Below are 27,416 nucleotides of genomic sequence, written 5' to 3' on the forward strand. Positions count from 1 at the left end.
TGAATTAAACACTCTGGACACTTTTGTCTATACTGCGTGCAAATGCGAGATAACGGGGTGTGACTTAACTTCTCTGGTTAGTTTAATAGATAGGCTTTGCAATGGCAAAATATGGGCAAGGACTTTCTGTTCGATACAAAACCAGGGAGGGGCTCTCTCAGGTGGAAGCGACCAATGAGCCAAATATCTGAGACTGAATGCATAATAATAAAACAAAATCTTGTGTAGGCCTAACCCACCTTTATCAGTTGGCCTATGCAATTTATTGAAATGTAATCTGGGACGTTTACCATTCCAAATGAAGGACTTCGCTACACTATCAGACTGCTTGAAATAAGAGAGGGGGACATCTACAGGGAGAGACAGAAGCAGGTAGTTGAATTTTGGAATACAATTCATTTTAATAACATTAACCTTTCCAATCATAGATAAATGTAATGAAGCCCACCTGTCCACATTGCTCGAAAACCTTTTTATTAAGGGGTCGAAATTAACTCTAACTTAATCACACAGATTTAGCTACAGATTAGCGCCATACCTCCCCAATCACTCCTGGAAAATCATCCTCCTTTCTTATCGTGGCTGCTAATGGTTCCAGGGCAAGACAAAACAATAATGTGGAAAGAGGGTAACCCTGCCGGGTGCTCCTATCCAGAGTAAAATAATCTGAAATTAATCCATTTGTTTGTACCGCCGCTACTGGATGTCTATAAAGTAACTTAATCCATTCAATAAAAGTATTCCCGAACCCATATATTTCCAAAATCTTAAAAAGATAATCCCATTCTACCATATCAAACGCCTTTTCGGCATCAAGTAAGATGGCAGCGACCGGAGTCTGATCGTTCGCTACTGACCACATGATATTGACGAAACACCTAATGTTATCAGAAGAGCTATGGCCCCGAATAAACCCCACCTGATCTATATGTATAAGAGATGTCATAACTTTACTTAATCGGTTAGCCAACATTTTTGACAATTTTTACGTCTAGCTGAATCAGGGAAATTGGACGGTAACTCTTATTCTCGCTTGGATCTTTGTCCTTTTTAAGAATCAGACTGATCCGGGCTTGTGTCATGGTTGGCAGAAGTTTTCCATTCTTTAATGATTCCGAATAAACTTCTAACAAATGTGGAGCCAGTTCTGTAGCATAAGATCTAAACAATTCAGCAGCAAAGCCATCTGGCCCTGGAGCCTTGCCTGTAGGCAGGGCCTTAATTACCTGTCAAGCTCCTCCAAGGTTATGTGAGAATAAAGATAATTTTTTTGCTCAGCCATCAGTTTAGGAAGATCTAATGGTTCCACAAAGTTTCTAATATCTTCATCAGTAGAAGAAGACGTGGAACTATAAAGATCAAGATAGAATTCTTTAAAAGCATTATTAATATCAATGGCCGAGGTAAATATTTCACCACCAGCAGATTTTACTGAGGGAATGATAGAAAAAGACTCTCCCTGCTTTATATATCTAGGCAAAAGCTTCCCTGCTTTGTCCCCTGACTCAAAGTATGACTGTCTTGCCCTGAATAGCCAAAACTCCACCTTCCGTGACAAAATAGTATTATATCTGTATTTCAATCGAGTCAGTTCTCTGAGGCCATCAGACGACATTCGGCACTTCAGCTCTGTCTCGGTACTTTTAATATTCTCTTCTAACTCCACGAGTTCTCGTGCTTTGGATTTTTTGATGAATGAGGCATACTGTATGATCCGACCCCTAAGAACCGCCTTAAGTGCCTCCCAAGCCACAGAGGATACTGAGGACCAGTTGATCTTCATTTAAACATTGATTTCAGCCTTTAACATTTGTTGGAAATCAGGATTTTGCAAAAGGGATACATTAAAGCGCCAACTATATGATTTCTTTTTCTCCGTATGTGGCAACATCTCTAAACTCACCAGGGCGTGATCTGAGACTAAAATGTTTCCAATTGAGCAATCAACAACAGATGAAATGAGGGACTTGGATATATATATAAATATATAAAAAAAAATCTATTTTAGAATAAATCTTATGGACTGATGAAAAAAATGTATAGTCCCTACCAGATGGGTTCAAAAGTCTCCAAATATCTGTAAGACCAAGATTTTTACACATCCTGTGAAGCATCAATGTTTCCCTAGGTGGCTTGCACACTCCATCAATAGATTAAAGTCTCCTCCCAATATTATATCATGAGGGGTGCCAGCGGCCTGCAACATCCCTTCAAGATCTATAAAAAAGCCCTGATCATCAGCATTAGGTGCGTAAATATTATCCAAAATCAACCTTTGCCCCTGAATTTCAGCTAAAACTATATTACTACTATCCTAATTTATCTTTAATCTGTTTGAGACATTTGAATTGTAGATGTTTACTTATCAATGTAATGACTCCCCTGCTTTTACTTGAGCCAGCACTAAAGAAAACATGTCCACCCCATATCTTCCCCAATTTTTCAGCTTCCTGCGGAGAAAGGTGCGTTTCTTGAAGAAACACAATATCATATTTCTTACATTTAAGAAAAGAAATAACCTTCCTTCTTTTTATGGGGTGCCCCAACCCATTCACATTCCATGTGGAGAGAGACAATCCACTCATATTAACCTTTGACCGAACTTCCTCCCGAACCAACCAAACAGAAAAAAGAAAAACATGCGCATTAACCCTGCGCACAACAGTGCCAACCGGCGTCCATCCCTCCAAACTCAAAGAGTCCATGTACGCCTGCCAGAGTCCCCTTGCAACTTTGCCGTCAGATTGCTTAAGTCCGGTGATTCTATACAAATTTTGTGAAACAGAATTACACAACAAAAGATAATCTATAAAACAAACTCCAGCCAATAGGCAGAATAAACACAAAAAAAGTGTAGATTCATACACAAAACTGTCTCGAAGGTGCGATCCTTCACAAAACAAACTCCAGCCTGTAGCGGAATGATTTTTGCTTTTTTAAAGTAAATGAGGGATGAGTAACATTTATTTTTTGCTTAAATTGACCTTAACTCAGACTAATGCAAAGTTGTTTTCCTGGAGCAATATCCACCCACTGGAATTATGTTGGAAACACATAACCAAAAGTCCATATGCTTAGAAAAGTAGTCCCAACATAAAAGGATGACTTTATAGCTCAAATAACAGATTTTATATGAAATAATAAAAGTGCTTTAACAAAAATGCATTTCCATTGAAACCCTCCTGAATGTGATTTTTGCTTGTTCTTATGAACTGTCAAAATAATTGTCTGTAAAAATCATCACAATCTGTGGCATAGAGCAGGGCTTCTTAAACTTTTTGATGCCAAGAACCCCCATATATGTTGATTCCCATTGCGAGGGACCACCTTCCTAAAATATAAAGGCAGCTGTATATTTTCCATATTTTCCAATTACCCATTGATACTGAGTGAGATATTGTAAGCGTGGGATAATAAAGACAGCAAGTTGTTTGCAAAATTAATTAATTGGTGTTTACATTATCATTGCACTAATGCAATTTTTTTTTAAATAAATATATATACTGTATATATTAAAACATTGTCATATACTGTATATTTTTTCTTTGTATTTAGTTTGTATCTTTTGTTTTTTTCTACACATAAGTAATGTTGGATGTATAAATCTCAGGAGAAAAAAATTCAGTTCAATGCAAAGCTATTTGTATAGCACTTTCACAGAAAATATCATCCCAAAACATACAGAGAATATTGTCTTGCAACCCCCTGGCATAGAGCATAACTTGTATTGAGCCTGGAACATTCCTTTAAAAGCTAATGATTTTGTAATTAACAGTGACATCCTGAAGTAGTTCTTTTTGGAAGATTTTGCCTTGCATTTACAATAACAGCAATAAATAAACCTGGTGTGCTTTTATGCATATTGTAATAATGTCATTTGTGACCACCTTACCTCTATTAGGGAGCCATCTGATTGGATAATTTTGATGACGACCATCATCGGGATACAAATCATCGAAGCCAGTGCAAGAGCCCAACCCAATCCAATCGACCAATCAGGATATTCATAAAACTTGTTATAGGTGAGCGGCTTGTATTTCACCAATGAAAAGACAAAACAACCCTAAAATAGAAATAGTCACAAGCTCTTCATATTCCTGATGCACAAGCTGGTCTTATGACTGGCTAATTTCTCAAGCGCCAACACACACACACACTTACCACACAAAGGACCGGTGTGATCAGCATCCAGCTCCATTTCATCCAACCACTGGGTCTGTAGCCGATCATGTCCTCTATAGCATCGTAGAAATTATCAGCCCCTACAAACGCACAAACACAGACAGAATAAATGATTTATGTATTCATCATTAGCAACAGTTCAGAGCTTAAATACTTCTTGTGTGGTCATTTATTACATACTTTGGGTAAATTGATCATGTTTTCAGTTACTCTCAGCTCCGCTTAATACATTTCACCAAATTTAAAGGGGAAGTGTGCCATTTTGTGCTGTTAGTGGAAAAGAAATTAAACACATACCTTTAAATCCTTTCCACAGAATTCTGCAGATTTTCCCCAGTAATCAGTGCAGAAAACGTGAGAAAAAAGTGGGGCCACTCATGACTAAAAAGAGAGATCTGAGATAATCCTGGAGGCCTGATGTGATTATATAAAACTAAATAAGATTATATTAGATTAATCCGAGCAAACACTGTTAGACTCTTTTGACTGAGTAACCCTTTATTAGTGTGCCCAATGCAAAGGCCATGAAGCTCCGCATGAGCTCAGTGCTTATGCAGTAAACAGAGAGAGGTGACCGTAGCATATCTCATACCCAAATAATAATTAGAGCATACAGTATGTGTTCACAGTGTGTTTGATTATGCGACTCCTTTTCAGCAAGGTCACATTCACACTCAAGTACCTTTTAACCTCAGTGATTGTTGTTACTACCCGAATGTGGCTTTTTTTATTATTATTGTCACAACAGCCTATTGAAACAAGACATATGTGTTTTGCAGAGAGCACAAATGTAATAATTGGTCCTAAATGTAAAAAAGCCCCTAAATGTAATAACTTTTGGTCCTAAGTGTAAAAAAAAACTTTAAGTCCTAAATATATATACATGTGCCAGATGGGTGTTTGTATATTTGAAGAATGCTAGTTTAAGTTTGTGTTTGTATATATTAGTATATACAGAGATATAAAGTTTATGCACTCATTTTTGATAGCTAATGATAGTTAGTATAATGATCATATATATGAAGGTAACTTTATTACATTTAGGACCAAAAATTATTACATTCCTGGTCTTTATTACATTTATTAAAAATGTAATTACATTTAGGACAAAATTTTATTACCTTTAGGACCGAATGGTTTATTAAATTTAGGACCACATTTTGTTACAATTAGGCCATTTATTACATTTAGGACCAAATGGTATTACATTTAGGACCCATTTTATTTATTACATTTAGGATCAAATTTTGTTATATTTAGGACCAAATTGTGTTTCATTTAGGGCCTTTATTACATTTAGGACCAAATCTGATTCCCTTTGGGACCAAATGTAGTTACACTTAGGCCCTTTATTTCACTTAGTGCCAAATCTTGGCACATTTAGGGCCTTTATATGTATGTATGTACTCACCATAAACCCAGGCTACTGCAACACATTCAAAGAATGCAACCCAGAGAAGACACACACCGCTGGCAGCGTAAAAGTCAAAAAGCTGGAACACGTACATGCCACCCTGAGAAACACACACAGACATTCAGCATTCAAACGCTGCTGGAAGCCAGAAATAAACATGCTCCTCTCACTTGTTATCTCTTACTTTAGTGACCATGGTGAGTCCCAGCAGATAACTGATGATGCAGATCACAGCGATGAAGATTTCTCTCCGGTATCCCTTCCTTAGGAGGGACGGGTATAAATCCACCAGAGAGGTGATCTGACCCTCCACTTCTACAAACTGAGGGGAGAACACATATGATGTTACTGATTTTGTAAGTAATCATTTTGCAGGTGCTTTTATCCAAAACGACTTGTCCTAGAGCAATTTGTCTACATTGTAGCAAAAAAAACAAAAACTTTTTTTTAAATGCTGCACAATATGACAGAATCGCTGCTAATCATGACATATTTGATGTTTAATATGCAGCTTTATAGAGCAGGATTTTGGACCAATGGCTTATAAATGTTTTTTGACATCTTTTCATTGACCTTTGAAGAGTCAATGACAATCATAATAATGGCACCCTTATATATCACCACATAACACATTCTTAAGTGTGTGTGTGTGTGGGCGGGTTTGGTTGGTTTACAAGGAAATTTTTTTTAGGTTACAAACTGGTAATTACAAGGGTATTATGCTATATATGTGGCTTATGAGGACATTTCTAGTGTCCCCATAATTCAAACAGCTTAAAAAACATACTAAATGATGTTTTTTTGAAAATGTAAAAATGCAGAAAGGTTTTTGTGAGGGTTAGGTTTAGGGGTAGGGTTAGAGTTAGGGGATAGAATCTATAGTTCATACAGCATAAAAATCATTATTTCTATGGAGAGTCCTCATAAGGATAGCCGCACCAACATGTGTGTGTGGTGTGTGTGTGTGTGTGTGTGTGTGTGTGTGTGTGTGTGTGTGTGTGTGTGAGTGTGTGGGTGCAGCCCTAAATAAAACAGTGTAATTCCTCAGCACTGGCTCACAGCCACACATAAAGATGATGTTTCACATCAAGACTGATCACTATGCCATACAGTTATGATCTGCTGGCTTAACTCTCATAATGATTGCAATCTGTCACTCCATCACCAGGACGCTCATATGTCACACTCTTTCATACGATACGAATCATTGCTCAGAGGTTGCTCTTTCATGGCTCAGGAGACTTAATGGAGTTCTCAATTATGTTTCAAGTATTAACTTTGTCTCATTTGTTTCTTAAAAAAAAAATGTTTAGGAGAATTAAAAGTATAAACAAATAAGTCAGTTGTAACAACTGGGCTTGTTTACACTTGGCCACTTCATGCCTTTTCACTGATCAGACAGCTATCTGAACATGAAAAAAACAGGTGTAAATACCCTTTGAAACGTATTAGAGACGGACTGCAATCCGATCTCTCAAACCACTTCAGGAGGTGGTTTGAGACGCATTCCAGATGATACTCGGTCAAGTGTAAATGCATCTGGCTGTTCAAGCCACATATAGTATGTAAACTTTCCTCCACCCAAACAGCACTGCGTAAGCATAGGAAAAATGCGAAAAATAACAGCCATCACCGAATATTTGCAAAGGGCTCGGTCACGCAGTAAATATTAACAAACAAAGAAATTAACGTATGTTGTAAGAGAGACACAACTTTTTTCCTCATTTTCCTCATAGCAAGCACAAGGGTTTGTAGCTTGCTAGCCTGCTTAGCATTGCTTATTCTAATTCTTATACATTCATCGTTTTATCCTTTGCCATTTTACCACGTGCTTCGGGTTTTTCCGCTTTTCTACTGTTTCATCTGTGTATTATATCACGTGCACCCTTTTCTCTAGTTTTTTCTTTCTTTTTTCCGCTTTTTCCACTTGTCTACATCTCGTGTCTCGAATGCGTGCATTCGTTTTCTCCACTGTGTTTTACATGGATTATTACATCAATCTCAAACATCGGCTAATTAGGAACCACATCGATCTCTAACCCTCGCCACTCAAGAACAACCATAACAATAACAACAACAACAAATAATTGCGGTAAGTCATGGCATCCGCTCATGTTATTGCTTCCTGTATTACATGCCACATGTTTACTATAGCTTCTTCCGTCAGCAGTGAGGGATTCACATGTGATAAATGTAAGGAGTTAGTCAGGCTGACGGAGAAGGTTAATAAGCTAGAGGCACGCATCGGATAGTACAGCGAGCAACACACACACTTTGGTTCCGGCTGTAGAGCCCCCGCAGCAGGGCGTTTGGGTGGCATCTCGGCAGCATACTCGCTCAGCAAAGCGACATCACTCTCCCTACCTGTTAGGGTTTCCAATTGATTCTCCCCACTCAGTGATGCACCCACTAAGAATCATGTTGAAATAGCCCTAATAATTGGTGATTCTATTGTAGGGAACATGGAAATAGAGACTCCAGCCAACATTGTTAAATGCATTTCGGGTGACATCAGATCAAATTTACAAGTGCTGGCTAATGCTAAATGTAGATTTTCTAAAATTGTTATTCATGTCGGCACTATTGATGTCTGGCTTCGCCAGTTGGAGATCACTAAAGATAATGTTAAAGAGGTGTGTGAACAATGTCAGACACTGTAATATGCTCGGGCCCCCTCCCTACTCATCGTGGTGACGAGGTTTATAGTAGATTAGTGTCACTGAACGGCTGGATCTCTGAGTGGTGTCTGGAGAATAGCATAGGATTTATAGACAATTGGAAGAGCTTTTGGGGTAGACCTGACCTGCTAAAGAGAGACAGACTCCATCCCCCCAGGGAAGGTGCCGCTCTCCTCTCTAGTAATTTGGCTCATAAGCAGACAAACTAGTTAATCCGAACATCTGCTAGCTGCCTTGAGACATCACATAGTTCACATAAACTACATAGAGACTGTACCACCTAGATATCATATAGAGACTGTGTCTGTTCCCTGAACTACCAAACACAAAACTCTCACTAAATCATTCAAATTTGACTTTGAAAAAAATAGGGCTATTAAACATATGATCTCTTTCTACCAAAGCACTAACTGTAAATTAAATTACTACAGATTATAGTTTGGATGCGCTCTGTTTGACTGAAACCTGGCTTAAACCAGATGAATACATTAGTTTAAATGAATCTACTCCCCCAGGTTATTGTTATAAACATGAGCCTCGTCTGAAGGGTCTGAAGGAATTGTTGCTACAATTTACAGTTACGTTTTTGGTGTTACTCAGAGGACAGGATATTTATTTGATACAGATCGCTGATGAAACTGAAGCTAAACATTGATATGAGTGCAGCTGACACGCATGACACATCTTACCTACGACAAGCCCCAGGGGGAAAAACACACAGCGTGCACATCTTTTAAATACACTGCCTGGAATAAGCATAATCACAGAAGTGAACTCTGTTTTATTAGTATATAACACGAGAATTGAAGATTGGATTTATATCCATTTGGCAGAGACACATTGATGTGGCCATGTGTAAATAGGCCCTGTAAGTGGTTTAATGGTTGCCAGGTGCATTAAAGGAATGTTCCGGGTGCAATACAAGTTACGCTCAATAGACAACATTTGTGGCATGATTTTAATTACCACAAAAAATTATTTCAGCTTGCTCCTCGATTATTTTAAAACAAGCAAAAATTATGTTTACAGTAAGGCACTTACAACGTAAGTGAATGGGGCCAATCCATTACCATTAAAACAGCACACTGTTTCAAAAGTATAACCACAAGAGATAAACATTATGCGTGTTAACATGATTCCATCATGTTCTACTTTTAGTATGATAAAATTGACTTCAAGGTTTACTGGCATGATATTGCAATTAAGTTGTAATATTGGCTATAACTTTACACAGAAAAGGTTAGTAAGTGATTTTATCACACTAAAATCATGTTAACATGTATTATGCTAGTGGCTATACTTTTGAAACTTTTTACATATTTTAAGTTTATACTTTTGTATTTTAATGAACTGGCCACATTCACTTCCACAGTAACTGCCGTACTGTAACCACAATCATTTTTTTTGGCATATTTTTATGTGTGATCACAGGTGCACACGGGTGCTATTATAAGTATAACAACTTCAAACAAAGCTCATCCCGTCCAACTATTTAAAAACAAAAACACACACCAAAAGATGTTTTTGGTGTAGTTAGACTAGTTTAGGGTGTATCTTAATTTAAGACCAAAAATGAATACGTGTGGGTTTACTTTGGGTGTAAAATCCCCATAAGCGAGCAAAATCTGACAAAACCTCCCTTTAATGACACTTGGGATAAACAATTCATAAATATAGTACATTCAGTTTTTTAAATTCTGAAATAAAAAAATAAAAAAAATAAAAAATTCTTGAAATCAACAGACGTTTATGGAACTTAGATAGCTGAGTAAACATGTGTGTGTTGAGATCTAACCTGACTGTCTAGGCCCAGCAGCAGAAGCATAATGAAGAAAAGTATGGCCCAGACCGTTGGCAGTGGCATCATTGTAACGGCCTTTGGGTATGCGATAAAAGCCAGACCAGGACCTGAAAACATATGGAACAGCATGTAGTAAATACGGACTCACTATCACATGCCACATTAACACACTGTAATGAAAAACAACAAACAGAAAACATACATAGAAAGAAAAGGGAAAAAATTCTTACATAACAAACCATATTTGTATACAACTATGAAGGAAAATTGCAATCCTGGTTCACAACAAATTAAGTTTTCAAATCAGAAACAAATCCTGTATGTGGTTATTGTCTAAAGTGATGTTCCAGGTTCAATACAAGTTAAGCTCTATTATGCCACAGCATAATGACGATTGCAACAAAGTAATTTCAATGGTAGTGCACAGTAAACGGAGACATTAAACATGAAAATGCACACTCTTTTGAAAATACTCCAATAAAATCACTTACGGACTTTGCCTGTGCAAAGTTACTTTCAATCTTTCAACCTGACCACAGAAATCTGGTAAACCTGGCAACTTTCACATAACACATGCAATGATACCTCCACTCGGAATGTCGGTAACTCATAGCCATAAAGTTCATCCACCTTAGCTGACATTACAGATTAAATAAAACACCTTTTTTATGAATAATTCATGTCTGCTTTGAAACCCTCAAAGTGCCCGGTCCCATGTGCTTTTATTATCTTTTATTGATTTTTTATTTTATTTTATAACTTATTATCTGCTGCAGTAATTAATATGCCACAAATGCTCTCAATAGAGCTTAACTGGTATTGTATTGAACTTGGAATCTTCCTTTAGGACTTTCCATCCTCCCTTTCATTTCTAAAATTGTGAGTAGGCTGGTGGCCTTTAACACTAAGCATTACCCGACTCTGCCACATCGGCAATGGCAACGCCCTGCTCTTGTGCCATGAACCCCAACACGGAGAAGATGGCAAAGCCTGACACAAAACTGGTACCGCTGTTAAGGCATCCGAGTAGCATGCAGTCCCTACAGTAAATACACACACAAACAAACACAGCAAAATGCAAAGTGAATTCTACATATTACACGGCTTCCTGCCAAATAAACAAAAAGGGCATTTGAAATATAGATTTGAGTTTAAATTATTGAATTACATGAAAAGAAACAAACAAGCAAAGTGGCTTAGTGGTTGAATGCTGCGATTGCTCAATCATAATCACATATTGCAGAGAGCCATGGAATAAACATCTTTAAACATTAAAACATCTATAAACAAAAACTATTACGTTATCAAACCCTCACCTGTAGCAGTTATACTTGTATTTGTTGTAGCTTCCCAGTGATGTCATTGCACCAAGACAAATCGCATAAGAGAAAAAGATCTGAGTGCCTGCATCAATCCACACCTACAACAATCCAGAGAGAAAGACAGATTGCCATTAGATGGAACATTTGGATGAAAAAACAAACTGCAGAGAAAAACAGACAACAGACAACAGCTCAAAAAGACTTCTTTTTCACTTTCTTCTATACCTCCGGGTCCTGCAGACGCGTCAGGTCGGGGTAAAGATAAAACCTGATGCCCTCGGCGGCACCAGGCAGAGTCACACCACGAACCAGCAACACAATCAGCATGAGGAAGGGAAACGTGGCTGTGAAATAGACCACCTACAGACAGACCGAAAGGAGGGTAAAGGGGTCATGGATTTCCACTCAAATAAAATAATGTTACACCTACACAAAGCGGTGCAAGTGGAATTAATATCTGTGTAAATCATCCGTATAACCATTCTTACATAAATTGCGTCATGATGAGATTTATGTGAGATTTAGGCCTGTTGTAATTATTACATAAATGCCCAACCTGATCTCATAGAATCACGTAAATGTACCAACATTTTTGCAAAATGATTTTTACGTGGCTCGTTGTACGTATCGCAGCAGTTTCCTGCTGAAATGAACACTAGAGTTGCTACAACAACAATAATCACAAGTAAAACGGCAAATTATCAGTTCTTTCACACTTACCTTTTGCCCTGTCACTTTTACTATAGCACATGACTTGTTAGCCCATACATTTTAACATTTGCATTGGATAACCAACTACATTTACAAGCTTGTTCAAGTGTCATCAATTGCGCAGTTGCTAAACTGATAGATAGAATAGATAGATAGATAGACAGATAGATTGTTGCACTTGCAATGCAAAGGATCGGGGTACGAGTCCTGAAGAGCACGCGAGTCGACACGTGAGCCGAATGTGGCATAGAAGCACCACAAAATGACATGGTTGCTTCAACAATGTTTTTCATTTCACATTTGCTTTTAGGTTAGGTTTAGGGTAGGTAGGTCGGTTTTGTTTATTTAAACCTTAAAACTCTCATCTGTTTGGAAGAAAACTTGCTTTTGGTGCAAAACAGTGTACCTTTCACCTGGGAACTGTCACAATATGTGTAAGGAGCCACATAATATCATTTTGCAAAAATGTCGCCACAGTCACGTTATTTTAATCAGGATGTAAATGCCTGATAGCGATTATTTGTTCTAATCGTGATTATTTGAGATAATCACAATCATTGTTTACTTTAATTCCAATCGCATATTTTGCCATCGAAATAAAGGTAATTTAAGCAAAACGTGTCTCTTTTTCTGGTGCAGTAATGCGTTATGCTAACCAAACAAAACCTTGACGCCTTAGTGTTGACATATTTTCTATTGAAACAGGAAGCTGGGATGGGATATACCGTCCCTTTTTTAAATAGTCAATTAGCCTTTAGTTCAAGTAACAGCTGTAAACATGATTTGCTCCTTGCTACTGCTTTTCAGAGACAATGGTATAGAGTGCAACAGTCTGGTACCGGAAATAAAAATCCCATTCATTTTTTCCATAGGGAATTGATAACTTAGAACTTTTCAAGACAAACCTACCATTAGCTCTGAGGTTGTTAATCGATGGAATATGCTTCTGTTAAATCCATCAGTCTGCATTATTTCAACTTCATTTAAAAACAAATCATGTTTAATAGTGGATTTTCTGGTCAAGAATTACACAACCCATGATCCTTAAGGGAAATGATCCACCAATCTACTTTCGATTACCTCATTCACAATGCGTCATGGGATTGTAGTTCATTCGCTCATGAAAGAAATAAAGCACAGTCTTATACCTTTGTCTTTTTTAAATACTTTTTTGCTTCAAGTTTGTAATGTTGTGATTTACCTCGGAGCTGGTTGGGTTGGTTCAAGGCTTAGAACTCTTTTATGAACGATTTTATGAAAATCCTATGGGAAAAATAAATGAGAAAAATACTTCCAGTACAAAGAAGGCTGAAAAAGTGGGTGGGCACTGTTGCGCTCTATTAGGGGGAGGTACTATTCTCATTCTAGAGACCATTTCATAGGATAGAAGATACAGTCACCATCTGTAACTTCCTGCAGAAAACAGTGCGTGGCGCATTCGGGCATGTTTAGACTTCTCCGATATAAAAAAATCTGGGTTAGGTTATTTATGAAAACTGGGACAGATAATGGACAATGTCGCAATTGTCACTGCAAGCATTTGAAAAACAAATTTGTTTTATGTTTTTAGTATTCTAGTTTTGATGAAACATCAGGGGACCCCCTAAGCTACATTGTTTTGGTCTTATGGAGAGTCCTTTAACTCTTATAGATGAAGTCATCAACATTTTTGATCCATTTTCCAGGAAGTGAGGAGTACACTAGCATATACAGTAGATGACTTAAAAGCTAATAGACGGACTAAAAGCCACAAAAGTCCAATTCTAATTTAATGGGATCTTTAAAAACAACCACTGCGAGAACATGTCAGTTTTCCTCTCTTACCTTGCCGGTGGATTTGACTCCTTTCCAGATGCAGAAGAAGCAGATGATCCACACAGCCAGCAGGCAGAGCGCCAGATCCCACTTCAGCCCGCCAACCTCATCGATCCCTGAAGAGATGCTCAGGACGTTCCGCCTACAGAGGACATCAGAGTAATGAGCACCGGCATAGAGCGTTCGTCCTGTATACACACCCTTAGGCGAACGCACCTACGCGGGCTATACTCACTCCCAGAATTCAGTGACCGGCGAGGTGAAGTTTGTGGCGTTGGCGGAGAGCCAGAGGGTTTTGTTCTTGCGGACGGTGTCCTCGATGCAGTTCGCCGTGTTCCAGCTGTGTCTGCAGCGAGCCCAGGGCAGCTCGTTCTGAAAACACTGCAGCAGGTAGTAAAGACCCCACGCCAGGATCACAATGTAGTAGATGTTGAGCAGCGACACTATCACGACTGAAGCGTAGCCGATTCCTGCCGCATACACAGAATAAAGGTGTCAAGTGTGTCATTTTTTTTTAATACTTTGTCCTATCCCAAGTTAATATGCAATGATAAAAAGCCATTTGTAGATTGATTCCAACATAGTCTCATGACCACTCTTAATAATTTGTACAAGATGGCGAAATCGTAAGATATCGTATGACTTTGCATATACGTATGAAAAAGTACGACTTTTATTCTCATAGAAACCAACCAACCAACAGAGTTTCAAAACAATAAAATACAGGCATCAAATTTTAGCTAGCCTCCTATCCAACAATTTATTTAAAGAAAGGAAATGTCTGTAAGCAAATTTGGTTCTCATTCCATATTACAGATATGTCAAAACCTGTAATACGCTTCCCTCGTCTTGTTCAAAGCCTGATGTTTTCTTTCTTCCATGGTACAAAAGTTATTTTTCTATTAAAATAATGGTTAGGTTTAGGGTTTGGGTAAGGGCTTAAAATTTATGGTTTGGTTTTAGGTTTAGGTTCAAGTTAGGAAAAATCGTAATAACATTGTTTGTTGATTCGTTTATTTTTCTCTATGGGAGTAAAAAAAACATATGAGTCTGGACTATCTTTCTGTCCAACCACTGGCAGATGGGGTAGAGTTTGGGAAACCTGTTCAAAATCTGTTTGGTGACACTAGTGGCACAAAAAATACACACTTAATCTTTAAAGTCAACGTTAAATCAAAATGGACTCTATTAACTTTCCTAAAACTTGTTCCCAGTTGTATTGTGAACTGTTCATCAGTGCACATTATTCTAAAGAAAACAATATTTGTAATTAATATTAATTAATATCAATATTAAGTAACTTGCTGCACCTCTCAAACAACTTTATTTTTCAACTGACATCACCAACCTCTTTTATTTTTCAGTCCCTCCATTCCAACCACTTGTCATCATAATCAATTCTTTTTTTAATTGATTTTCCCCCTTTTCTCCTGAATTTGGTATGCCCAATTCCCAATGCGTTCTAGGTCCTTGTGGTGGCGTAGTGACTTGCCTCAATCTGGGTGGCAGAGAGCGAATCTCAGTTGCCTCCGTGTCTGAGACCGTCAACCCACGCATCTTATCACCTGGCTTGTTGAGCGCGTTACCGCGGAGACATAGCACATGTGGAGGCTTCATGTCATCCACCGCTGCATCCATGCACAACTCACCACGTGCACCACCGATAGCGAACCACATTATAGCGACCACGAGGAGTTTACTCAATGTGAGTCTACCCTACCTAGCAACTGGGCCAATTTGGTTGCTTAGGAGACTTGGCTGGAGTCGCTCAGCATGCCCTGGATTCAAACTCGCGACTCCAGGGGTGGTAGTCAGCGTCAATACTCGCTGAAATACCCAGGCCCCCACCAGCCCAAATCTTTAACTGTTAGCCTACCACCACCCAAAATTTGGAACTGGTCATAAATACTACTTTAATTAGTGATGCTTGTTAAGTTCACACCGAATGCATTTTTGGATCGGTTCACAACTTTTTTTAATTGATTTTCTATGTAAACATGCGCTAGAGTAGACAATCGTATTTGACAGTTGCGCTGCATCATTTTAGACGCCACGTCAGGTTAAAAACAACTTGCGTTCTGTTCAATTTGTTGCACTGCATTGTGCTTTTTTTAGCGCAAGAATGCATTCCATCTGAACAACCTGTAAGACAAGCAACCACACAGCAATGCACTACTAACCACTCAGAATATGTTATCAACCGCATAGCCATGGCATGGTAACAAACAGCATCATGCTGGTGAGTTTTGCACAGAAAGGCACTGATCTAGTTGTTTTTGCAATTTTGTTTAGTGCTACTAGTGGCAAACAAATTACACATTTCACACACATCTAAGGAGATATTTTAAAGACTGCGGCAGAAGAAGTGAGACTTTATGGTGTTCTCTCTGATAGCCCTGCTGTGTTTTAATGAGTCAAGCACAGCTGAGGCCGCTCTATTCTCAGAGCAATGAAGGTTCACCTGTTTCACATGTGAAATTGTATTCTCAGTGTTATTTTTTTAAGGTTAAGGGCAGTCAAAAGGCTGAATGCCAATTTCATGCTATAATTAATACAATGTACCACAGGCTCACTCAATAGTGCCAGGAGCTTGCTGTGACAGCTGACAGCAGAATGCAAACCGCGTGTGAGTGTGTGAAGGGTGTCCATGAGGATTAGAGGCTGGTGACGATGGGGTCTGATTTCACAAAAGCATGAGGACTTAATTGTAGATGAGTATGTGTGTTTGTGTGTGTGTATGTGTTAAAGAGAGAATTGTCAGCTGCCAACGAGTCTAGGAATACAATCATTGTGTGAAAGGGGACAATGGCTCAATGGTGTCAGGAAATATCAGGCTATATCTGCTTAATATATCCACTGTTTAAATTGGGGGGGGGACCTGGACCCCCCATAAGAGTTAAGGGACCCCCCCATAGGACCAAAATAATGTAGCTTAGGGGGTCCCCTGGTATTTCATCAAAATTAAAATCCTAAAAACATAAAACAATTTTGTTTTTCAAATGTTTGCAGTGACAGAATGCGACATTGTCCATTATCTGTCCCAGTTTTCATAAATAACCTAAACCAGATTTTTTATGTCGGAAAAGTCTAAACACGCCCGAATGCGCCACGTGCTGTTTTCTGTAGGAAGTTAATGACGGTGACTGTGTGACACTGGCAGAGTGGATCCTCATTTTCACTTCACAAAAATGGTCAAATGTAATTCTTTGATATACAGTATATGATTGATGCTACTTCTAAATTACTAACATTAAATCATCTTTTATCTTAGAAGGAAACCATCGCTAGAGGTTAATTAATATGCACGCAGTTAATATGCACGTAGATTTGCCTGTTTTTATCTAACACTGTATTTAAGCTCTCGGTCAAACAACTGTAAAGTTAATTAATTGATGATATTTGCTGAAATATCTTTGTCCATTTATTATGCTGCGCCTGTGATGAGCAACCCTATCCTTTATTTACTAAGCTATGTTCATATACGATAGCGACGACAAAGAAAACAATTTAAAATGGAATAAATTGCTATATGAAAAAAAGACACTTCTTATTTACACTATGCATCTCAACCAAGGTGACCACTATTTAAACTCTAAAAAGTATATTCTAATATTAAGCCTAACATCTTACTCTTGTCTTACAACTCATTATAATGTCAAAATGAATCATTTATACAATATATAGAATTATTCTGTGAATTTTTGACATAGGTATTCTTGGGGAGTCATGTGTGCGTCTGACATAATTATTCATTTCAAACGTGGTAGACGGGGTGGACCCCAAAGAGCTCTAATTCAATTCGAACACTGAATATATCCCAGCCATGTGAGCAGAGCACTGCAACAAAAATACCCATTCATAATCAGTATCTTTGTCTTGTTTTCCAGGTAGAATATCTAAACATCGTCAAAACAATGTAAATTTAATTGAGAAGCAAAATTGCAAAATCTATTGAAAACCAAATAGAGTAATGTTAACTAACAGCCAAACAACTATTTAGGCATTGTTTTAGCACACTGACATTCAGACTTGGCTCCATTAAGGTAAGTATCACCCACTTTTCGTAATCCAATCAATTCTGAACACCCTTTAAAAAGATACATTTACTTCAGAAGTAAAGTTCCTAAGATATTATTGGATAATCGAAACAGTAATATTGGATAAAACTTTACACATATTAGGTTAGTAAGCAATTTAAACAACATGTACAATGTTTACATTTTGTGGCCATTACTTTTGAAACAGTGTGCATTATAATCTTTACAGACTGGCCCCATTCACTTCCATTGTAAGTGCCTCACTGTAGCTGTCCTTTAAAAAAAAAAAAAAAGGTAAGAGTCGAAATTATCTTTTGTGTTAATCAACATAATGCCACAAATGCTGTTGATTGAGTTCACTTGTATTGAACTCGGAACATTCCTTTAATATTTTTTGCAATGTTACCGATCAGGTTTTAAGGATGTTTAGATATTTTCATTGGAATACAAGACAAAGATATTAAGAATGGGAGTGAGTGTAAGTATACAGTGTGTGTGTGTATGCATGTATACATAGGTTAGATGCCAGTAAAGAGCGAATTTTATAAATATCTTTATCATTAATCTTCTTATTATATTGTGGCTGGTCCCAACACAACAGCTCCTTATTGGCTCTGGAGCTCAAAATTTCAGACCAGCACCAGAGGAGATCCCATCTAAAACATCTCAGTCACCTCTCACAGCTGTTGCCATGGCGATCGCAATACAAGTCCAAATGTGGAGCAGAGACAAGTGCTCGAGTTGAGGCGTTAGTCAAAGCATGACTGTGCGCTCTGGTTAAGTGGAGAGTGGCGAAAAGCAAACAAATGATGGGAAATTAAACACACATCTAGTGTACATGTGTGTATGAGGGACCCATATCGCCCTCACACTTGAAAGCGCAGAAAGAAAGAACACAGCGCCCAGTTCAAATCAGAACACAAAGATGCGATTAAAGAGAACACAGCGTCTTTTGCTGTTGCTTAGCAACCACAGCTGATGCTGAAAACAGGTCATAGTGAAGATCAGTGCAACGAGCCACCTCATCAGCAAATCATCAGGCTAATCATGTGTCAGCTGTTCCCTTCACACTTCACAGTAACAGCAGTGCTGATTGGTTGGCTGAGTAGCCAGTAGGGGGGAAGTGAGCGCCTTGAAATATGATCACAGTGGAACCGACAAAGATTTATGTAGATTAAAAGGAGCTTAGGCCTGATGAGCCATCAAATATCATCAAAGCCAGACTTATCTCTCTCTCTCTCTCTCTCTTTTCTCTCTCTCTCGCTCTTGATCTGTCCATTTGTCTCACCAGTGAAAATGGGGCAGAGTTTCTCCCAGCAGGTGATTCCTCCCTCAGAGGTGAACTGTCCGAGTGCCACCTCCAGAAAGAAGACGGGCAAACCTCCGCCAAACAGAAATATGAAGTAGGGGATGAGAAATGCACCTGAAAAGATCATCATTAGGTTAGACAGGTGTAAAACTACGGCCAGAAACGTACTTTACACAAATATGTGTATTTGGATGCAAGTGCTTGGCCGACTCATTGGCAACGCGCGGTCCGGTTGAACATGCTAAACATGCATTCTTGTGTTACTGTTGCATTAACAAACCTCAGTACTCAAGAGGGCGATAGAGTTTCCTTCAAAAGTGTCATAATTCAGATAAGTTGCTATAAAAATATTGACTTTAACTTAGCTCAGCATTATTCTCTTCAAACTGCTGCTCCACTATGACAGTAGTTGACTTGGAAGAGAAAACGCACCATAGAAGCGGACAGTTTACACTAATGACCGATATAGCGCCCCTTGTGGCAAAGTTGAGAATGCAACGCATATTAACGTTGTGCTATGAATTACGGTGTGGCGCATTTTGGAATGCAACAACACACTAAATCAAGCTAGAAGCGCTTGCACTGATGTACTTATGTAGAGTATGCTTCGGCATTTAGGCTTTATGGTATTGTCCGCTATAGCGCCCCTTGTGGCAACATTGAAAATGCAACGCATACTAACGCTGTGCTATGAATTATGGTGTGGTGCATTTTGGAATGCAACAACACACTAAATCAAGCTTACATAGCTAGAAGTGCTTGCACTGATGTACTTGCGTAGAGTATATTTCAGCATTTAGGCTTTACAGTAATGTCCGCTATAGCGCCCCTTGTGGAAAAGTTGAGAATGCAACGCATACTAGCGTTGTGTAATGAATTACGATGTGGCGCATTTTGGAATGCAACAACACACTAAATTAAGCTTACGTAGCTAGAAACGCTTGCACTCATGTACTTGCGTGGAGTATGTTTCGATATTTAGGCTTTACAGTAATATCCGCTATAGCGCCCCTTGTGGCAAAGTTGAGAATGCAATACATACTAGCGTTGTGTAATGAATTACGATGTGACGCATTTTGGAATGCAACAACACACTAAATCAAGCTTACGTAGCTAGAAACGCTTGCACTCATGTACTTCCGTAGAGTATGTTTCAACATTTAGGCTTTACAGTAATGTCCGCTATAGCACCCCTTGTGGCAAAGTTGAGATTGCAACGCATACTAGCGTTGTGCAATGAATTATGGAGTGATGCATTTTGGAATGCAACAACGCACTAAATCAGGCTTACGTAGGTTGAAGTGCTTGCACTCATGTACTTCCGTAGAGTATGTTTCGACATTTAGGATTTATAGTAATGTCCGCTATAGCACCCCTTGTGGCAAAGTTGAGATTGCAACGCATACTAGCGTTGTGCAATGAATTTCGGAGTGATGCATTTTGGAATACAACAACGCACTAAATCAGGCTTACGTAGGTTGAAGTGCTTGCACTCATGTACTTCCATAGAGTATGTTTCGACATTTAGGATTTATAGTAATGTCCGCTATAGCACCCCTTGTGGCAAAGTTGAGAATGCAACGCATACTAGCGTTGTGCAATGAATTACGGAGTGGTGCATTTTGGAATGCAACAACGCACTAAATCAGGCTTACGTAGGTTGAAGTGCTTGCACTCATGTACTTGCGTAGAGTATGCTTTGGCATTTAGACAGAAACTAAGCAAAAACCATATTGGTACATCAAAGGAATGTTAAAGGTTAAATACAAGTTAACCTCTTTCAACAGCTTCTTTGTTATGCTGTCCATTTCCACAGAAAAACATTTTACGTCACCCAGACATCTATTTTATGTGTGTGTTTACATCTGGAAGACATATTTTTTACATAGTTTGCTCATTAGCAATACGTTTATAAGACATTTGCTCTCGGATGTCACTAAAACATTCAGCAGATGTCTTTGAAATGTTTATGATTTAGAATGTTTGTAAATCTGATATTTTTAAGATTTGTAACATTTGTTAATTAGACTGTGATGCTTTCCAGATGAAAATATCTAAAACAGACATCTCAGAGATGTACATGTGCTATTTGGCTAAAATACATGTTTCTAATATATAGCTAATGTATAGTTATGAGATCACAGTGTGACAAAATAGGCTGATTATCATTGTGTCAGCGCAAAATTATATATATACATTTTTCAACTCCTGTCATGCATAACCAGAAGTTCATGCACCAAGAAAAGTAGTCTCATCACTAAAAATAGGATATAGATAACTTTACAGCTGAAATAGCACACATTTCTGTAGGGAAAAAATAATATAAGCACTTTAACAAAAATACAAGTTTCACAATTCTGCTTTTAAACCCTCTAGTACACTTGCCCTATAGACTTTCATGGTAAGCTCATTCCTGTAAATGTGATTTTTGTTCATTTTTACAAACTGAGAGAAGAGTCGAAATTACTATCTGTGGTAATCGACAGCAGGCCACAGATGCTGTCCAAAGAACTTAACTTGTATTGTATTTAAAGGAACATTTCTTTAAAGGTCTTTCTTTAATAAAATAGAATCATATCCCATTCTTTAGCAAAGCACAAAATACAATATATGAACGTTTGAAGCACATTGATCAAAGATTCAAAGATCAGAATGTAAAACACTGCTTTTACTTTTGTGAAATACTCTAAGAATAGCAAAGAGATTTGCGCACACAAAAGATTTCACGGCAATGACCTCAAAGGTATTCATGTGTCAAGATCATATTTACATCACAGAGTGTGAAACAAACTCAGACATGAGCAGTTATTTACAGTACACAGAGACGGGACAGTGTCACCTCGAACACAAGCACTCATGAAATGTAGTTTAGTTTCATATTACAAACCTAAACACATACGCACACCCACCTCCGCCATTCTTGTAGCAGAGGTATGGGAAACGCCAAACGTTGCCTAAACCGACAAAACCTCCGGCCACGGAGAGCACGAAATCCAGCTTGCTGGCCCATTTCTCCCGCTGTGGTGGCTTGCCCTCTGCCTCGTCTTCAGGGCGCGTCCCCGGACTCTTACCTGGAGACGGCTTCAAAGTGTCCTTATGGAAATCTTTAAGACACTGCAACTTTTCCTTCTGTGCCATACTGAGTATGAAAGAGAAAAGCAGAAGGAATAAGAATGATGTACATAAATAGTTTTATATATATATATATATATATATATATATATATATATATATATATATATATATTAGTATACTATACTGTATGATTTTTGAGTATATTTTTGTATATTTGTAAGTTTATTCATGTGACTGGGTTTGAAAACCTTTATGGGGACTCATAAGATAAAAAACAAGATTTATAATAGATGAACATTTTTCAAAAATGTACACACATTCACTGAGATTCTACTAAGCACGTTGTACTATAACAGAAGTCACTAAAGCAACAAACAAAATTGCACATTTTAACTGCTAGCTTATCCCTGAATTGCTCAAGATTACATAATTTAACTAGAATTTTTCAGTTTTATGAGGAAAATGTGAGTTGTTCTGAGTGGTTGCCAGAGTGTTGCTATGCAGTTGCTAGGGTGTTCTGGGTGGTTGCCAGGGCAATGCTATGTGGTTGCTAGCATGTTCTGTGTGGTTGCTTAGTTCAGGCTGGTTCAGGGCGTTCTTTAATGCAATTTTTATATTTATTTATTTATTTTGTTTTTTGCCGGTTTTACTGTCTCCCAGGTGAAAAAGTCTGATTAGTTAGAAAAATAAGTGCACACCTTTCCTCTACAAATTTCATGATTTCAGGTATCATATCATAGCACAAATGGATGGGTTGCCTGATAATAATTAGAGTTTGGGGTCTGTTCAGATCCCCAACCCTAATACTGCATGAACAATAGTAGCCTAATAGTAATGCTTGCCTCAGCAAACACCATTAACTAGCCTAAAATTCATCACCGAAAATGTATAAATGATCATATTTGTAACAGAAACCACTACATACTATTCCAACTAAGCAATGTGTTATAGACATTATATTAATCTGAGTAAAACCTGACCTCTTGAAATGAGTCACACCAGCCAGGAATCTGAGAAGACTGTCCTCAAACTACAGTAACTGTCTGATATCCAGTTTGAAACTCACACTAAGCACTGAAACTAATAAACTAGCTCATTCTATTTCAAGTGCCCTAGTTGGCCAGAGCCCTTGTATGTATGTATGTACAGTATGTGGGCTTGATACAGCTTTTGTGCCTATATTTTGATCAGTAGGTCAGTCCAGGACTAATTAACATTCTCCTCTTTTCTATTCCTATCAAAGTTCTCTAATTTCACAGACTTGCAATTACGGAACAGCCGTCTGATAAGTTCTGGACTAGGGCTGGGTAAAAAATAGCGATTTTCCGATGCACCTCGATCTTCACTTGAACGATCCCAATATCGATTCTAAAATCCTTAGTTCTTAAAACTCAACCCTCAACCATGCGAGTAAATAACTCGCATATACAACAACATTTTGCGCTATGCGAATGTCTGTGATTAGCCACTGGCTAAAATGTCAGTTTTCACTTACAATGACCAAAAACTAAAACAATTTTCAATTCAAATCACACATAGCACAGATGCAATGAAGAAGCCGTGCGACTCCACTCTCATTTATATGTACTCAACCGAAACACTTTTGTGAAACGCTCACAGTTATTCTTAAAGATACAGTACCGTTTTAGCACGTGATCTACAAATCAGTGTACAAATTATACATGTAAAAATATAAAAAAAAAAAAAATGTAAACAGTCGGTAATACAATATAATAATAATATAATATAATATAATATATGCAATTTCAGGACATATGTATTCATGGAATACATGGAATTTGTACATTTTTAACAAGCTAAAATCTGAACAAAATGCTGAAAAACTAATAAATTCAAATGTGTAAATTTAATATTACCCATTTTATCTCGTCTGGAGAGCAAGCAATGTATTATAATTCATTGTGAAGAAAAACTGATGAGAACTCCACACCAATATCTCAAGGTCAACTGGTTTGCCTAGTTCAAATCTCCTGGAAAGTTAATTTGGAATGTTGGAGTTGTGGGATCTAAGGGGATACTATAAATGGAAGCAACAACACTTGATGGTTATTAAAAGACTGATTGATCTTTTAAATAAATGTGAATACAAAAATGCGAAGTTTGTACAATATAAAATCCAGGTTAGGGTTCACCAGTCTTTTGGACATGGTACTGTGACGTTACCATGTTTATTTTATTTATTTATTTTATTATTATTATTATTTGTGGTTTTAATCGCGCAAAAAGGGAACAATGTAAGTAAGAAAAACAAGCTACCGCGCGCCTGTTTCTGCAAGGTCATCACATGCCGTGCGTTATAAAATCTGTCTGGTATCAAAATTAAAACTGATTATACAAATATCCCGCACGAGCGTCAGCAGTTTCCCTAATTCTCCGGCGCGCGCATTTAATGAAACTACTTTTTATACTTGTTTAATTTGGAAATCTCTGTGCCTATGGAGCGGAACTAAATTATGAAACCCTATAAACAAGTTTTAAGGATATTGCAAGTTTGCATGACAAACACAGCCATTGCACAAGCCACAATAAAATGCTGCGCGCGTGCGGACACGCCCCAAGCTCTTTAGCGGTGAACAAAAACACCCCTTTTCATGTATTATCCTATTTTAGCTGAGATGCACATCTATCAACGAGAGCATTGCATTTACCACATGATGATAAGTGAAAATCTTGACTGTGTCCTGATAACCTACATTGTGTCTGCCTGCGCGCGTGCTGGTGTTATTATAAGCCACATGCCATTTTCTTAGATCTGTATCTTATGGTGTCAGTGTTTAACATGCACAACTAATGCAGAATAAATGCACGTTAACCTACATCTTATTCATCTGTTAAAGCCTCATGATGCTCTGATGGTCCCGTGGGTGTCAGAAGTCTTTTATTGAGATATTAAACGGGCGCATTGTTAACCAATGCTTAGAATTAATCTTTAATTTCGCTGCTTTTAAAATAAATTAGCATTTAATATTTAATCACATTGAGGCTGCAAATATCGGAGAGACTACCTACGAGAAAAACATTTTTGCACAACAAATAAGTCACATGGAGGGCTTTTAATTCAATGTAAAAAACCTTATTCTGGGGGGAAATATTTTTTAAGAAGATCGTTATTATAATTCCATTTACAGAACTTCTGATTGGCAACATATTTACAATATTTAAAGCCTTTTTAATTTAAAGAAGAGACCAGACATGTATCATTCACCAGACAATGATAATTAAGTTGTAGGCTATAATCTACACAGAGATGCGCTTCAAGATGCAGGTCAGCCTCCACTGATCAGACGAGATCAAGGTACCACTCACCTGTCCGTGCAAAATATTGCTCAAGTCCGTCTCTTTTTCTTTTGTCTTCTTGTGATGAGGCGCCAAGCCAACGAATATAATCTTTACGCCCTCTCCCCCAGACTTCTGTCTTATATGGGGAGCGCATGTAAGAACGGAGAGTGGAAAATCACCAGTCTCTCCGTGCAACAGGAGTGCGTTTCTTAAAGGGACACGCACGCTCATTTCACATCGGCGAACGCGCGCATCACTTCAATCAATTATGTTGCTCGCTAATAACCGTTTCCCATTAGCCAAAATTATGATATTGCTCTCAAGGGGGCTCCTGGCGGCTCAAAAAGACACATCTTCCATTGTGTTGCACTGAACTCTCAGATTGTTTATTTTATCTCACTGAAGGCATTTATTGGCCAGAACTTGTAATCGTTTAAATTGATTAATTCGGAGGATTTTTACCCGACATACAGATTGAAATCTGCCCAGCCATCTCTAGAAAATTAGTTTTTAGAAAACCTCATTAAGTCATCACAAACAACTGTGATTGGTTCGTTATGACCAGCGCTGAGAAAAGTAACATATGGCACATGACACATGCGATACACGCAACACCAGCGCGGATTTTATGCCGCCTGATTTACAGTTGGTAATATAATATAATATAATATAATATAATATAATATAATGTAATATAATATAATTATAAATTGATAAGTTAACATTAATTAGTATTTTTTGGGTGTTATCTGTTTAGAGGTCTGTTTAGTGTTAATTATGTAGTTTCATGTTTAATTACAATGTTTTCTGTAAAGTTAAATTTAGTTTTTTCTTAAAGTTACGGCATGGCTAAACCACACCACCAAATGTGTTTGCCAATCACAGCAAAGCCAGAGGATTTTTAATCCTTTGTCGTGTTTTCCCATAAAGTTAATGCACAGGCAGAATGCCAGATTTCAAGTTACACTTAGGGAGATTAATTTGCCAGTTAAAATGTGGCCTATTAATTCTTGGTTCAGTATTAAACAGAAAAGTATGTGTTTAGAATTTGGAGAACAGAAGTTCCTGGCTGATCGTTTATCTCTTAATTACTTTGCATGGCTACCCCACTAATACACAATACAGTATGATATTACATATAATTATGTATATACCAAAAAGTATTATAATCATAATATTAGCATTATACACAACAGGAGTCATAATTACATTTTAGACCCTTCAAACCTGACCAGTAAGTAACAACCGCTAAGCCCCACCACTTAAAGATCCCTGCTTCATGTGATTTGCCATTCTACCTGATTATTCAATTTCTAATAGATTTTTTGAATCTTGATTTTAAGACTTTTTGCTTGTGCACTGTAAATAAGGAGACTGGTGCTTGTGTCACTGTCCTGGAAAGCCTCAATTACTGACAAAGAATAAAATATATCCGAGGTTGTTCTGAAGCTCCAGTCCACGTGCTAAAGCGGTCTCCAGACAGTTCTGACTGCTGAGGTTAGGTCACATGAAGGGGTCAATGGCATAGCAGGGGGATAATCTACCCAGACTCAAAACTTTGGGATCTGCTTAGAGAAACAGAGAAAGAAAAAAGAAAGAGGGGGTGGGGAGAGCATATGTCCAAAGTCTGATTGTGTATCGAAACAATGCTGAACCACACCACCAAACGTGTCTGCCAATCACAGCAAAGCCACAGGATTGTGATCCTTCATGGTGTTTTTTTTTTTTTTCATTAAGCTATTGCATCGAGAGAGCCAGATTTATAATAAGTC

General features: G+C 37.9%; 1 protein-coding gene across 3 annotated transcripts in view; it reads right to left on the reverse strand.

The window, feature by feature from the left end:
* Positions 1–25,817, reverse strand: part of LOC127423778 (sodium- and chloride-dependent taurine transporter-like) — a 30,693-nt gene extending 4,876 nt beyond the window's left edge. For 2 of the 3 annotated variants that reach the window (XR_007894375.1, XM_051668340.1), the window contains exons 1-13: positions 25,672–25,817; positions 22,179–22,408; positions 19,249–19,383; positions 14,159–14,393; positions 13,933–14,065; positions 11,623–11,757; positions 11,392–11,495; positions 10,991–11,115; positions 10,070–10,182; positions 5,781–5,918; positions 5,594–5,696; positions 4,162–4,262; positions 3,893–4,063 (exon numbers count right to left, since the gene is read on the reverse strand). Coding sequence is in view for 2 of the 3 variants with exons in the window: in XM_051668340.1 (XP_051524300.1) it covers positions 3,893–4,063; positions 4,162–4,262; positions 5,594–5,696; positions 5,781–5,918; positions 10,070–10,182; positions 10,991–11,115; positions 11,392–11,495; positions 11,623–11,757; positions 13,933–14,065; positions 14,159–14,393; positions 19,249–19,383; positions 22,179–22,407 (1,722 nt within the window). In the remaining variant the exon portion in view is untranslated. Of the gene's footprint in view, positions 1–3,892; positions 4,064–4,161; positions 4,263–5,593; positions 5,697–5,780; positions 5,919–10,069; positions 10,183–10,990; positions 11,116–11,391; positions 11,496–11,622; positions 11,758–13,932; positions 14,066–14,158; positions 14,394–19,248; positions 19,384–22,156; positions 22,409–25,671 lie in introns of those variants that run through there. The other variant, XM_051668342.1, reaches the window with a different exon arrangement.
* Positions 25,818–27,416: the final 1,599 nt, after the last annotated feature.

Source organism: Myxocyprinus asiaticus, chromosome 33 (genome assembly GCF_019703515.2).
Source record: "Myxocyprinus asiaticus isolate MX2 ecotype Aquarium Trade chromosome 33, UBuf_Myxa_2, whole genome shotgun sequence".
Classification (NCBI taxonomy): Eukaryota; Metazoa; Chordata; class Actinopteri; order Cypriniformes; family Catostomidae; genus Myxocyprinus; species Myxocyprinus asiaticus.